This window comes from Choloepus didactylus, chromosome 2 (genome assembly GCF_015220235.1).
Source record: "Choloepus didactylus isolate mChoDid1 chromosome 2, mChoDid1.pri, whole genome shotgun sequence".
NCBI lineage: Eukaryota > Metazoa > Chordata > Mammalia > Pilosa > Megalonychidae > Choloepus > Choloepus didactylus.
In genome coordinates this window covers 63,429,447-63,442,463 of record NC_051308.1, presented here as the reverse complement: position 1 = coordinate 63,442,463, position 13,017 = coordinate 63,429,447, and the positions used below count along the sequence as shown (strand labels likewise).

Below are 13,017 nucleotides of genomic sequence, written 5' to 3'. Positions count from 1 at the left end.
GCCTTCCTCAAGGACTGTTTATGTATTATTCCATTATAGTCCTAAACTTGAGCTAACTCTGAACTTCCACAAGATTATACATGAAAATTTTTTGAAACCTTGATTTCTGATCTGAATGATTTAATTTCACCTTCTTTATTTAACAGGAATCCACTGTGAAGAAGACATCAATGAATGCTCTTCAAATCCTTGCCAAAATGGTGGTACTTGTGAGAACTTGCCCAGGAATTATACTTGCCATTGCCCATTTGATATCCATTCTGGAATGTTTTATGGAGGCAGGGATTGTTCTGATATTCTCCTGGGCTGTACCCATCACCAATGCCTGAATAACGGAATATGCATTCCTCACTACCAAAATGACCAGCATGGATTCAGCTGCCTATGTCCATCTGGCTATACAGGGTCACTGTGTGAAACTGTCACCACACTTTCTTTTGCAGGCAGTGGCTTCCTGTGGGTGAAAACTGACTCAATCACAACCAAGGGCTCAGCTTGTAACATAGCCCTCAGATTTCAGACTGTTCAGCCAGTGGCACTTCTGCTTTTCCAAGGCGTCAGGGACATGTTTGTAAAGCTTGAGTTGCTAAATGGCCACATTCACTTATCAGTGCAAGTCAATAATCACTCGAAGGTGCATCTGTATATTTTCCACAATACCAGTGATGGAGAGTGGCACTCAGTGGAGGTAACTTTTGCAGAGGCTGTGACCCTTACCTTACTCGACCAATTCTGCACAGAGAAATGTGTTGCTAAAGCTCCTTTTCCATTTGAAAGTGATCAATCAATATGTGCTTTTCAAAACTCTTTCTTGGGTGGTTTACCAATAGGAAAGACCAGCAGTGGTGATGTCCTGCTTAACATCCATAATATACCATCCACACCTTCTTTTGTCGGCTGTCTCCAAGACATTAAATTTGATTGGAATCCCATTACCCTTGAGGACATATCATTTGGCTCATCATTAAATGTTAAGGCAGGTTGTATGAAGAAGGATTGGTGTGAAAGTCAACCTTGTCAAAACAGAGGACGCTGTGTCAACCTGTGGCTTGGTTACCAGTGTGATTGCTACAGGCCCTACAAAGGCCTCAACTGTCTGGGAGGTGAGAGAAGGCCAGGCTCCCTGGAGTGCTATGCCTCAGAGCAAAGAAGCAGCAACGAAAACACCCAGGCTGCTTTGGCCCATTATGAAACATAATGACCCCTCAGGATCTCTTTCTGCAGGGGGTGGCAATGTGCATTAATTAATCTGGAGTGGATCTGTAGGTTGCCAGGTTTTCATTCATGGAGAGCAGTCAAAAATAAGCTGATAGCTCCTATCCAAACAGTATTTTCAACATAGTGTTTAGAAAGAGCTATTGCAATTTTACCATTTGCTGGGCATCAGAGATTTTAATGTAAATCTTGTTTGAAAGAGAAATAATCATCTGGAAAAAAAGGATTTTACACATGAAAGTACTCAATACCATGCCCTAGCACAATATCTTATGCTTCCTAGTAATATTCCCTTTCTTGCTCTCTTTTCTATGCCATTCATGCTTGCTCCAAAATTTTGTTTAATTTAAGCACTTTCATAAGCCACCAGCTTTATTCAAAGGCATATTTTGCAGGGTTGCATTGGAGAAAACACATTCTAGGTAGGTTTCTTAAGGAAAAAAAGAAGAGAAAACATAGAAATTAACAACAGTAAATCTTAATAGATGCCATGAACTAATTGATATCATTTCTCTAGCAAACCACAGCTTAAAATGTATTTCAAAATCCTAAACTTCCAACGTCATTCCAAAGATTGCTATTGACAGTGATCAATACAAACCTGTTTCTTTTTGTTATTATTATCATGCATTGACAAAGACTAAGACATGATTGCAACAGACTGCTTTGAAGTTCAACTATGATTTACCACATAGATTTGAGAGTAACTTGAAGTAGGACAACATCTGGTAAATAGTCTTCCCTGTTTTATATGAAGGAAAATCAAAACCAGTCTTAGCCTATAACCTTATTCCCATGTATGAATGGCTAAGAATTGTTAGAAGCTAGTCACAGCTTTCCCCCCGACCACAATATTCATTACAAATCATGGACCTGTTTGACAATGAAGTATGGCATCTACTAGTTCTACGTAATATTTTAAATGGAATGGCAAGTTGTTTTGTGATTTTGTTTTAAAGGAGAAGAAGGGAAATTATGTCGAAGCACCATTCACTTTTTGAAGAAAAATTTAATTGGCCCAAGGCAATATTTTTACTACATATACAAAATAACAAACAGATGCTGACTCATTTTGACTGGCTTCCAGATGCATTGACCCATGAGGTTAATATTGACCACAGTGATGCTAACTGTCCTAGTAGATAGATTCAAGGGATGCCAATCCAGTAGGTTCTGGTTTTCTTTAGTTCTTTCTCTACAACGTAGAAAGACATAAACTTTTTAAACCAAGTTCCTAAATACCTGGTCACCTTCCCCCATGACCGCCAGTTTCCTTTTCCTTTCACACTATTTGAAACTCTTTAAATTTCATGAAAACAGCTTGGCTTCAAAAGATTATGTTATAGGGAGGGAGTTATGTAAAACTTTTTCTTCTTGAAAATGCTTGGTAAAAGTTTAAAGAAAATTATGTATTTTTCATATCACCTCTTAGCCATCTAATTAAAATATTCTGTATTTGCTGTTATCTATGAAGAATATTTGCTGAGGAGTGTATTCCCATTACTTATGATGCTTTCAAGCCTTAATGAGAACATTCTGTGTTTCTGTCATTGTACATGTTATATAGTCAGGTGGAAGGAGACATTCTAAAAAGCACTGAAAGCAAACTTCACCCAATTCATGATTTTGGTTTGATGTTTCCCAACCATGGTAGCACATTGCAGTGAACAAGCAGGCTAGTAGAAGATTTCATTGGCTGATGAAATAGGAAAGAATCATCATCTCTTAGGTTTAGAAAGGGTTTCATTCCAGGACTGAATTTTCTACACCATTGTGCCTGTCAAGAAAAGTGTTCCAAACCTCTGCTTACCCAGCTTCAGGAATGAACTCACTCACTCCACCTTGCCAGAAATTTCCAAAAGTGTTTCCGTATATTGAAATAAAATGTGGTTATCCACAGCTTTCTTTTATTAGCAGCGTTTAAACTCTTGAAGCCATACAAACATAAATCTTTCATCTCTTCTTCTTGATAAGACTTAAACACTTGAAGAAAACAATCTCATACCATCCAAGCCATCACTGCTATATGGTAAACATCCCCAGATTCTTCTGATGTTTTCTAGAATATGACATAGTTTTCAGATATTTCATCAGCTGCTTCCTGACTTATGATTAAGTTTCCTTTTCCATATTCTTCCTAAAATGTGGTGCTTGGATGTACCTATAATGCAGAGTAACAGAGGACTATAACCCCCGTCATCCTAGATAATATTCTCCTATTTTGCAGACTATTATCAAGTTTAATCTTGGCAGCCATATTCCATGGCTGACTCACTCTGTAAACCAATGAGGTACATTTGGGCCTAAGTAACTTTTGTTTATTCTTATTAAATTTCATTGTATTTTATTCCATCAATCATTAAAACTTACTGAAGTCATTTTTTATCTGTAGTTTTGTTCCTCTTCATGTCATGTCAACAACAAACACAAGAATCATCACTTCCATGTCTATAGACAAGTCATATGTGGTTTCATGTGCTTCAAAAACTCAAGTAGGAAATCACACACTCTGACTACTTGCTTGTGATTTTTGAAGAAGAATAGAGTTGCTGAGGGGTCAAGCTCCTGAGGAAAAAAACAGCTTCTGTGTGGGTTTGTCTTTTAATCCAATCCACAAAGTGACACTGCAGGCATCCTAGGATGACCAGCAGGGACCCCACCACCCCTTAGATAGAGTGATTCTGTGCATAGTCGCAAACCTCAGGAGCTTCAAGAGCCTAATTTTCTTTTTATTTATCACATATGAAAGTGCTGCAGTGTATTCAGAGATGTTAACCTCTTCAAAGGGGTTATTTTATCTAACAGTATACTTTGAAAGCTACCTGTAGTTGCCTGGAGCAGGTGGTCTCCAAATGCAAATTCAAAATGCGATGTTCCTATAGGAAATCAAGTCAGCGTTCCAAAAATGTAGCCTTTTATGCAGGAGGTCTTCAAACACAGATGGTTGCCTAAGCAAGTTTTACTGTGGTTCAGCTAAACTAAAATGTCTTGTCTTTGCCCAAACATCAACTACATAGTAAGATGAAATTTAACATGCCTGAATATGTTCTTTTTTTATGGTTAGGATTTGAATGTAAAAACTTAAGAATAACAGCATCTTTAAGACACCTTTATTGTCAAATTTACCAATGGCCTCTAGATTGCAAAATTCAATGGCAATTTTCAGTCCTCATCTTGCTTGGCTTTTCAGCAATAGTTGGTATACTTGAACTCCTTCTACTGAAAACTCTTTCCTGACTAGGCTTATGGGACATCACTCTCCCTTGGTTCTTCTATATCACTGGCTTCTTTTTCTTCATCTCTTTTACCTCCAAATATCTAGTGATTAAGAGTTCAGTCTTGTATCTCTTCCTTTTTGCATATTCACTCTCCCTTGGTGATCTCATACAGTCTTCTGTCTTTAAATTTCACTTATACAAATATACTGACAAATCCCAAATTATTATTGCTAGTCATGAACATCTCTCCTGAATCTATATATCCAACAATGTACTTGACTTTTCCACCAAGATATCTGATAGGCATCTGAAATTTAATAAATACTCCCAAACTCCCCCGTCCCCTAGATATGCTCTTCTGCTTTCTTCCCACGCTCTGCAAATGGAAACACCTTGCTTCTAGATGCTATGGGCTTGACACAGAAAATTCTGTTGGTTCACCTTAAACTACTTCCAAAATCTGGCCACTTCTCACCACCTCTACCATTACCACCAGCCCAAGCCACCACCATTTCTCTCCTGAATTATTGCAATAGCATCCCTACTATTTTCAGGTATTTGCTTAAATTTCACTTTTCAGTGAGTGGTTCCCTGACTACCCTATTTAAAATTACACTCCCACCCATTCCCTCAGGTCTTTCTATTCCTCTCCTTTGCCTGTCTTAATTTTAATCAAAAGACTTATCACCACAAGACATATTGTTTATTTTGCTGCTTTATCTGTTTCTGATTTTTCTCCACCAACTAGAATATAAGCTTCATAGGGGCAGGAATTTTTGTTTGTTTTGTTCATCCTGTATCACCAATGCTTTTAAACACCAAGCACAATTTTTATACATCTTGAGAATTTTCCTGCTGTGATGCACATTGATAGTTTTGCAATATCCGTGCATTACAAAACCCTCTGACCACAGGAATAGCTGGGTAGATTTGACACTAGCTTTGCCCTCTCCTGCTTCTCTCTCACTCCTCTCCTTGCTACAAACAGGACTACAGATTGAGTGATTCCTCCTTTTCCTATGCTTTACTTAACATTGCATAACCATGCCTTTTATCGTTAGCATTATGTCCAACCAAAGAGGATTTGAGTTAATTCTTGATTCCTATCATTTACAAAGAATAATTAAATTTAATAACAAATTTTCTTCATCATGCCTCCAAATAGCAGCGATGATGACTGCCTAAATACTGTGTTTACAGATGTTACAGGATGATTTCTTGTCCCCCCCCGAATTTCCTCCATCAAATTGGAGTACAGTAGTGTCTGATATTCCACTATTAAGCCCCAATATTTTAGTGTGGTGAAGGAGAGATTCATAAGTTTAACAGTGCAGAGATCTTTTTCCCTTTTGTGATTAATGGGCTTCAACTATCAACTCTTTGTAACCCATAACACAAAAATAAAATGCAGAAATATATGCATAATTTCAGTACTACATAAGTAATACCAACTACAGTAACATCATTCTATTATGTACTAGAATGATGTAAGCATGCAAGTTCCTTTCAACTCTAGTATATCCATAAATATATAATTATTCTCAGAATTAAACTTTGAAGTTCAGAAAATGAGGTCAAATTGGCATTCTATTGGATAAGCTTGTCTTGAACTCAAAAGAGTATGTATGTCATTTTCATATTCTGTTCCCTATTCCTTGTGAGTCTTAAGGTGTTTCTTCTTTGTTCTTCTCCTTTATTTTGAAAATGAAGAATATGTGGCAGGAAGATTTGGCCATGATGACTCTACTGGATACGCTGCCTTTAAACTTGACAAGAATTCTGTAGAGAACTTCACCCTCTCCATGTTTGTTCGAACACGTCAACCATCAGGCTTACTTCTAGCTCTGGAAAACAACACTTACAAATACATCCTTGTCTGGTTGGAGCATGGAAGATTAGCAATGATGACTGCAAGTTCTCCCAAATTAGTAGTAAAATTTTTCCTTAGTGATGGAAATAGCCACTTGATATCTTTGAAAATTGAGCCAAGTAAAATTGAACTTTATCAGTCTTCACAAAACCTAGGACATATTTCTGCTCCTACATGGAAAATCCAAAAAGGAGATGTCATCTACATTGGTGGTCTGCCTGACAGGCAGGAAACTGAAGTTAATGGTGGGTTCTTCAAAGGATGTATCCAAGATATAAGATTAAACAACCAAAATCTGGAATTCTTCCCAAATCCTACTAGCAAAGCAACCCACAATCCAGTTCTTATCAATGTGACCCAAGGCTGTCCTGGAGACAACATCTGCAAGGTAGGATTATTCATTCCAACTATTTCCATATTGTATGCTAAACATTTAACATTATTAAAACCAGTCTTCATGTATGAAGATAATGTTACTGACGCATCTGCAACAGGACAAGTTTTGCCAATATTTTCCCAGCAGGACTGAGGGCTTTACATTGTGCCATAAAAATATGGCCTTGACCTTACTGGCATCACCATCTATTTAATCAACCAAGATACCTCTAGCTGCACGCTCCCTTCCCTCCTGCCCCTCCCTCTATTTATTAAAGATTAATAGTATTTTATTTCCTAAATTCTCAACAAGAGTCCAGAAGTTTGGCTGAATTAACTCTTTTTAGAAGATACTATTAATTTTACCTTAAATGCTCAGCAACTGTTTTGAACTTCTGTTAAGCCAACAAGAGAAAAAAATCTTAGGTAACTTCCTTATGGCAGTTGAATTTGAAATTTTCTGAAATATGATTCCACAAAGTCCATACTTTTTGCTTTATGTTTTTAATACCCTTTTCCAAAAGCTGATGAATTTGTCAACTCTACATGGCATTTCAAAGACAAAGAAGGAAGCACATTTATATCTGCTGAAAATTTATTGAGCTCCATCTATTTCCATGCACTAGGCTTGGTGCCAAATATACAAAAATGAATCATTGTAACATTATAGGAGCACTTCCAATGTGCCAGGCACTGTTTTACATGGGTTAATTCATTTAATTCTGTTGAAGGATTACTGTAAGTAGGCATTATTATTATCCCCATTTACTTTATTCACAGATAAAGAAACTAAAGTTCAGAAAGGTCATGTGACTAGCCTAAAACACACAATAAATAGTGGATCTGGGATACAGTCCAGTCTCTCAGAAATTCTTTTTTCAAATATTTGTATATTGTGAGCATCCTTGGGAGAACTCAAACAATAATAGTATGTCTCTGATTCAGAGGCAGAACATAAGGTGGGGAGTGAGGTGTCACTGAACTAGGATCCAGAAGATCTAGGTACTGAGCTCCACTATTTGACATCTTCATAGAATCTTATGCAACTAGGGGGCCTCTGGTTCCTCATCTGTAAAAACAAGAATAATAATGCCTATATCAAATGATAGTTAGTGTCTGTGACAGTGCCTGGTAATTTGTAAATTATGAAGAACATTATTATACCTTTAAAAATTCTCCTTGTGTAGCATGATGTCAATACCCTCTCTCTCTTTCTCTCCCCCTCCCTCTTTTTTGCCAATGGTAGCAGTAAGTTTCATTTCTCTATTTTCTTAAGAATCATCTAAGAAGTTTAAAATGTAAAGATGAAAGGAAATTGGAATTTAAAAATGACAGATACATGGTCTTGCCATCAACATTTCCATATTTGGTTGCCAGCAATTTTTGTGCTTCTGATTTCTCTTCTGCTTAGTCCAACCCCTGTCACAACGGAGGTGTTTGCTACTCCACTTGGGATGACTTCTCGTGCTCCTGTCCTCCGCACACAGCTGGGAAAGCCTGTGAGGAAGCTCAGTGGTGTGAACTCAGTCCATGTCCTCCCAAAGCCCAGTGCCAGTTGGTGCCTCACGGATTTGAATGTAGGTAGAGCTCAAATGCATTATCCATCGAATCAAGTTGGGCATTTCAGTTGTTCCAGGAGGGAACATAGAAGAATACAGGCAAAACCAGCTGGTTAAAGAATTTTGTGTTTGTTTCCCCCAATATGAGTAGAATAATAAACGAGATAGGCCTTTTGCCTCATGGTGTCCTTGGGGTGCTGGGTGGGAAATGGCATTTGTTGCAAGGCCAAACATATATCCTTGATCATTTAAAGCTGAATTCTGAAGAAAAACAGACCAGACAATAATTGGCCTTCCTCTCCTCATTGTTGGAAATACAGAGCAAGTGGGCTAATGCTAGCACTCTGCCGTTTATTAACTATGAGGAGTCAGGCAATTCACTTTAGTTCCATAATCTAAAGTATCTTCACCTGTAAAATGTCTATCATGTAAGTTTATTTGTGATGATTATGTGATTTTTTTGTGTAAAGAGCAAAACACATTAGGTGCTTAATTAATATTCACTATTATTATTTCCTTCAATTGGAAATGTTTTCCTGCAGGTCTTTAGTACTACAGAACATAATTTCCCAAATTTTAGCAATTTATTATATTCACAATTTTTGACATATCCCTGTGCTAGCTACACTATTACTTATACTCAATCTTTTCTCCTACTTCAGATAATGCACAGTCCGATCAATAGCCAACCATTTATATATGTACTCAATTCTAATCTCTTTCCCATACTCAGAGATTTGCTACTAAACTTTTTATCTCACTCCAGCATCATCAATTTTTCCATCAGCATATAAACATACTGTCAAATTTCCTCATTACAAAAGCTTTCCCTTTGACCCCTGCATTCCCACCAGCTATCATCACATTTCTCTGCTTCCTTTTATGGTGAATCTCCTCTAAAGAGTTGTTCTCAGAATGTCTACAAAGTCTCTCTCCATTGTGTGAGACTCCAACACATCACTACCACCTTTAGCTTGAGATCTCTTAACCCAGAGCTTCATGTGGTTGCCTTCATCACTTCATTCAAGTTTCCACCCAAATGTCTTCTTATTTCTTATCATTGCTTACTATTTTGTTAAGTCTGTATGTGTTTATTTTTATGTATACAATTTATATATATATGTATATCTATTATCTCTTTCCCCACTTGAATATGTTTCATGAGGGAAGGACATTTTCTACTTAGCTTTTCATGTTATGCTTGGCCCGTAGAATGGTGCCAAACATATAGTAAGTTCTTAATAAGCATTTGTTAAAAGAATAAATTAACTTAACATTTTTCTTCAAATCAACTCAGTATTTTCACTTAACTTCTCTAGACATTAAGTACAGTATCTGCTTACAGTAGAAAATATACATAAAATACCTTGGTAAACACTACTCTGAAATAATGGAAAGGAACTATAGGACAGATTGACCTAAGTTTCACAGCAACAACATCCTAGTCAGGCTGAGTTCCAGAGTAACTGAGAAAGAGAGAAGCATATATTTACTTCTACTTTTATACATTTTAAAAGTATATAGTAAAAGCATATATGACATATATCATACTTTATATATACTTGAGGATGTTTTCTAGAAGAACATATTTATTTTTATATTTCCTATTAAAGAAATATATATTACATATATGTATGAAGCATGATGAGTTGGCATAAAGAAAGTACTCCAATTTCTAATATTTCACAGAATTTTTTTATTCAATTTTATTGAGATATATTCACATACCATATAATCATCCAAAGTGTACAATTGTTTACAGTACCATCATGTAATTGTATATTTATCACCACAACCAATTTTTGAACATTTTCATTACTCTCAAAAAATAAGAAGAAAAATAAAAGTAGAAAAGAACACCCAAAACATCCTATCCCCCCAAACCCCCTATTATTCATTTAATATTTGTACTCATTTTTCTACTCATCTGTCCATACGCTGGATAAAGGGAATGTAAGCCACAAAGTTTTCACAATCACACAGTCACACTGTGTAAGCTATATAGTTATACAATCTTAAAGAATCAAGGCTACTGGGTTGCAATTCAACAGTTTCTAGCTATTCCAGTACACTAAAAACTAAAAAGAGATATCTATATAATGCACAGGAATAACCTCCAGAATGACCTCTCGACTCCTTTTGAAATCTCTCAGCCACTGAAACTTTATTTTGTTTCATTTCTCTTCCCCTTTTTGGTCAAGAAGTTTTTCTCAATCCTATGATGCCAAGTCCAGGGTGATCCTCAGGAGTTGTGTCCCATGTTGCCAGGGAGATTTACATCCCTAGGAGTCAGGTCCCACGGAGGAGGGGAGAGCAGTGAATTTACCTGCCGAGTTGCTACAGAATTTTAAATGCAACCTTCCTCACTATTCTGCCACTGAACTGTTTTTTAAAGGACTTCAGCAATTTATTAATTATTAATTTTATTGCTAATCTTTTGATGGAAATGCTAAAGTTGCTAATCCCCTCAGTTTTCTACAAAGGGGTTTAAACCACTTGGAATATTTTCATGGGGTTAAAAGAACAAGATTTCTAAAAACAGTGGCTGCCCAAGACCAGTACCGCTGATGCACACCAGTCTTCAGTCTACACATAAAGCAGTTTAGGACTTGGATCACGTGCTTCAGAAAGAAGTGAAGTTAATCCTCACTGTTATAGCACTGTTCCTGCAGAAACAGTAGAAATTCTGGCTCTGACCTCCCAAATGTCACAGTAATTTTTAAAAATATGTAAGACTTAGTCTAGTGAAGAGAGAAAATGTAGATCAGGAGAAAGAGTGACATTTTCCTTATTGACACATAGGAATGCTAGGATTCACTTTTATTACCTTGCATAGTTTTAATTTTATGTGATCTTAGGACCCTATTGTATTTTTTTCTAGTAAACTATATTGAGAAGGTTAGGTCCAGTAAAACAATATACTCTCAAGTATACAGTTCATGCATTACCCTGAATTTGCCTTCAGGATTTTAATTATCTCATCTTTGAATCCTGACAGAAAACCATGATTTAAAAGTTGTGACTCACCTTAGATACAGGTGTGTTTATTATGACAATGTTTCCTGAACAAAGGTGAATTATAAATGTGTTATATGTATTGTGATTTTCTCCCAGATCACAAGAAGTGATTTCCGTGTGCTCAGTACTGTTAGCGAAATGAAGTTATATAGCATTTCAAACAGTGTTCTTCCCTTAGCATGTGGAGAGCTAATGAGATTTGTCATTTTAACATTTACTTTAAAATATGCAGTGAAACACTTATTGTTTCTTCACTCCCCCAACCCCTGACCAAAAATCTGGTAGAAAAAACAATCAAAAGCAATAAAATCAAGCAAAATTTTAATCCAATAAAATAACATGGGATTTAAACACTTGAATTATATGCTTGAACTTTGTCCTGCTGCTGTTTCTAAATATTACCTCACTTTCAAGAATAAAGGATGAAGGAGCTAGTTTTACAGATCATTCATTTTGTCAATATTTGCTGAGGATATTCTGTTTGTAAAGCAGTGTTCAAGGCATAGGGATTTAGAAATAACCTAGAGAAAAAAAAGTTCCCTGATCTCATAGAGTTTATGTTCCAGTGTAGTAAGATAAACAAAAAAAAAAACAAAAAGGCAAATAAACAATATAATTTCAAATGATAATAACTGCTTTGAAGAAAATCAAGCAAAGTAATGGAACAGACAGCGATTGCAGAGAAGGAGCTATTCTAACTTGGGGAATCAAGGAAGGCTTCCCAGAGAAGGCAACATTTGACATGAATGTTGAGAAAGAGCCAGGCATGGGAAGGTCATGGGGAAGAATAATCTAGGTGTAAGTAACAACGAGTATAAGAGACCTGGGTTGGGAACAATGCTGGCATCTTCAACTAACAGCAAGACTTTTCATTCATGGCTGTGGTATATGAATGAAGAAGAGAGGTAGTAAGTGGAATTGGAAAGTTAGTCAGGGATCAGATCACCTAGACTCTTGTAGGCCATGTTTTAGAACTTGGGATTTCGTCCTGGACCTTTGGGTACCAGTGGAGGTCCTGAGCTAAGGAGTGTGGTGTTGATCTGCAGAGCAATGAAAGCAGGGACACTAAGGAATAATTAGAATAATCTATGTAAGAGATGATGATGATTGAGTGTAGTGCCCACAAGCAAGGCCAAGACAGTGTTTTAAGGTCAAATGCTTCTGAAAGGTGAATAAGAACAGAGAATTAATCATGGGATTGAGTAACACAGAGGTCACTGTGATCTTGACAAGAGTGGTTTCAAAGGAGTGACAAAAGCTTGAGTGGCAGGTATTAAAGACAGAATGGGAGATGAGGAAATAGAGACAATAGAGGATGTATAACTGTATGTAGAAGTTTTAATGGGAATGGGAATGGAGAAATAGGAAAGTAGTAGGAGTGGGGAGTAGGTCAGGGTAGTGCTTTCTGGGTACTACGTTTTAAACATTTTTTAAGATGGGAGCATACTGGTATAATGATGGGAATCAACAAAAAGGAAGGAGGAAAAATGATGATGCAGGACAGAAAGGACACATGTAGGAACAATGGAATAGAAAAGGTGAAAAGAAATGGGACCCAATGCATGAGTGGAGGGTTGACCATGAATGGGATAAGGACAGTTCATCCATTGTAACAGGAGGGCAGACCGAGTGGAATCAGATGCTGTTAGTTTACAGATTTGGTGGAAATCTGATGCAATTTTTTGTATCTCATTTTCTTAAGAAAGTATCAAGGAAGATCACCAGCTATGATACAACTAGATTTTTGAAGAGATATAACTAG

The 13,017-nt window shown here is 36.8% G+C and overlaps 1 protein-coding gene across 1 annotated transcript in view; it reads left to right on the top strand.

Annotated features, from left to right (window-relative positions):
* CRB1 (crumbs cell polarity complex component 1) overlaps positions 1 to 13,017 on the top strand; it is a 266,572-nt gene that overhangs the window by 209,218 nt on the left and 44,337 nt on the right. The window contains 3 exon segments of the mRNA XM_037812361.1: positions 147 to 1,103; positions 6,144 to 6,691; positions 8,090 to 8,255. Coding sequence (XP_037668289.1) covers positions 147 to 1,103; positions 6,144 to 6,691; positions 8,090 to 8,255 — 1,671 coding nt within the window.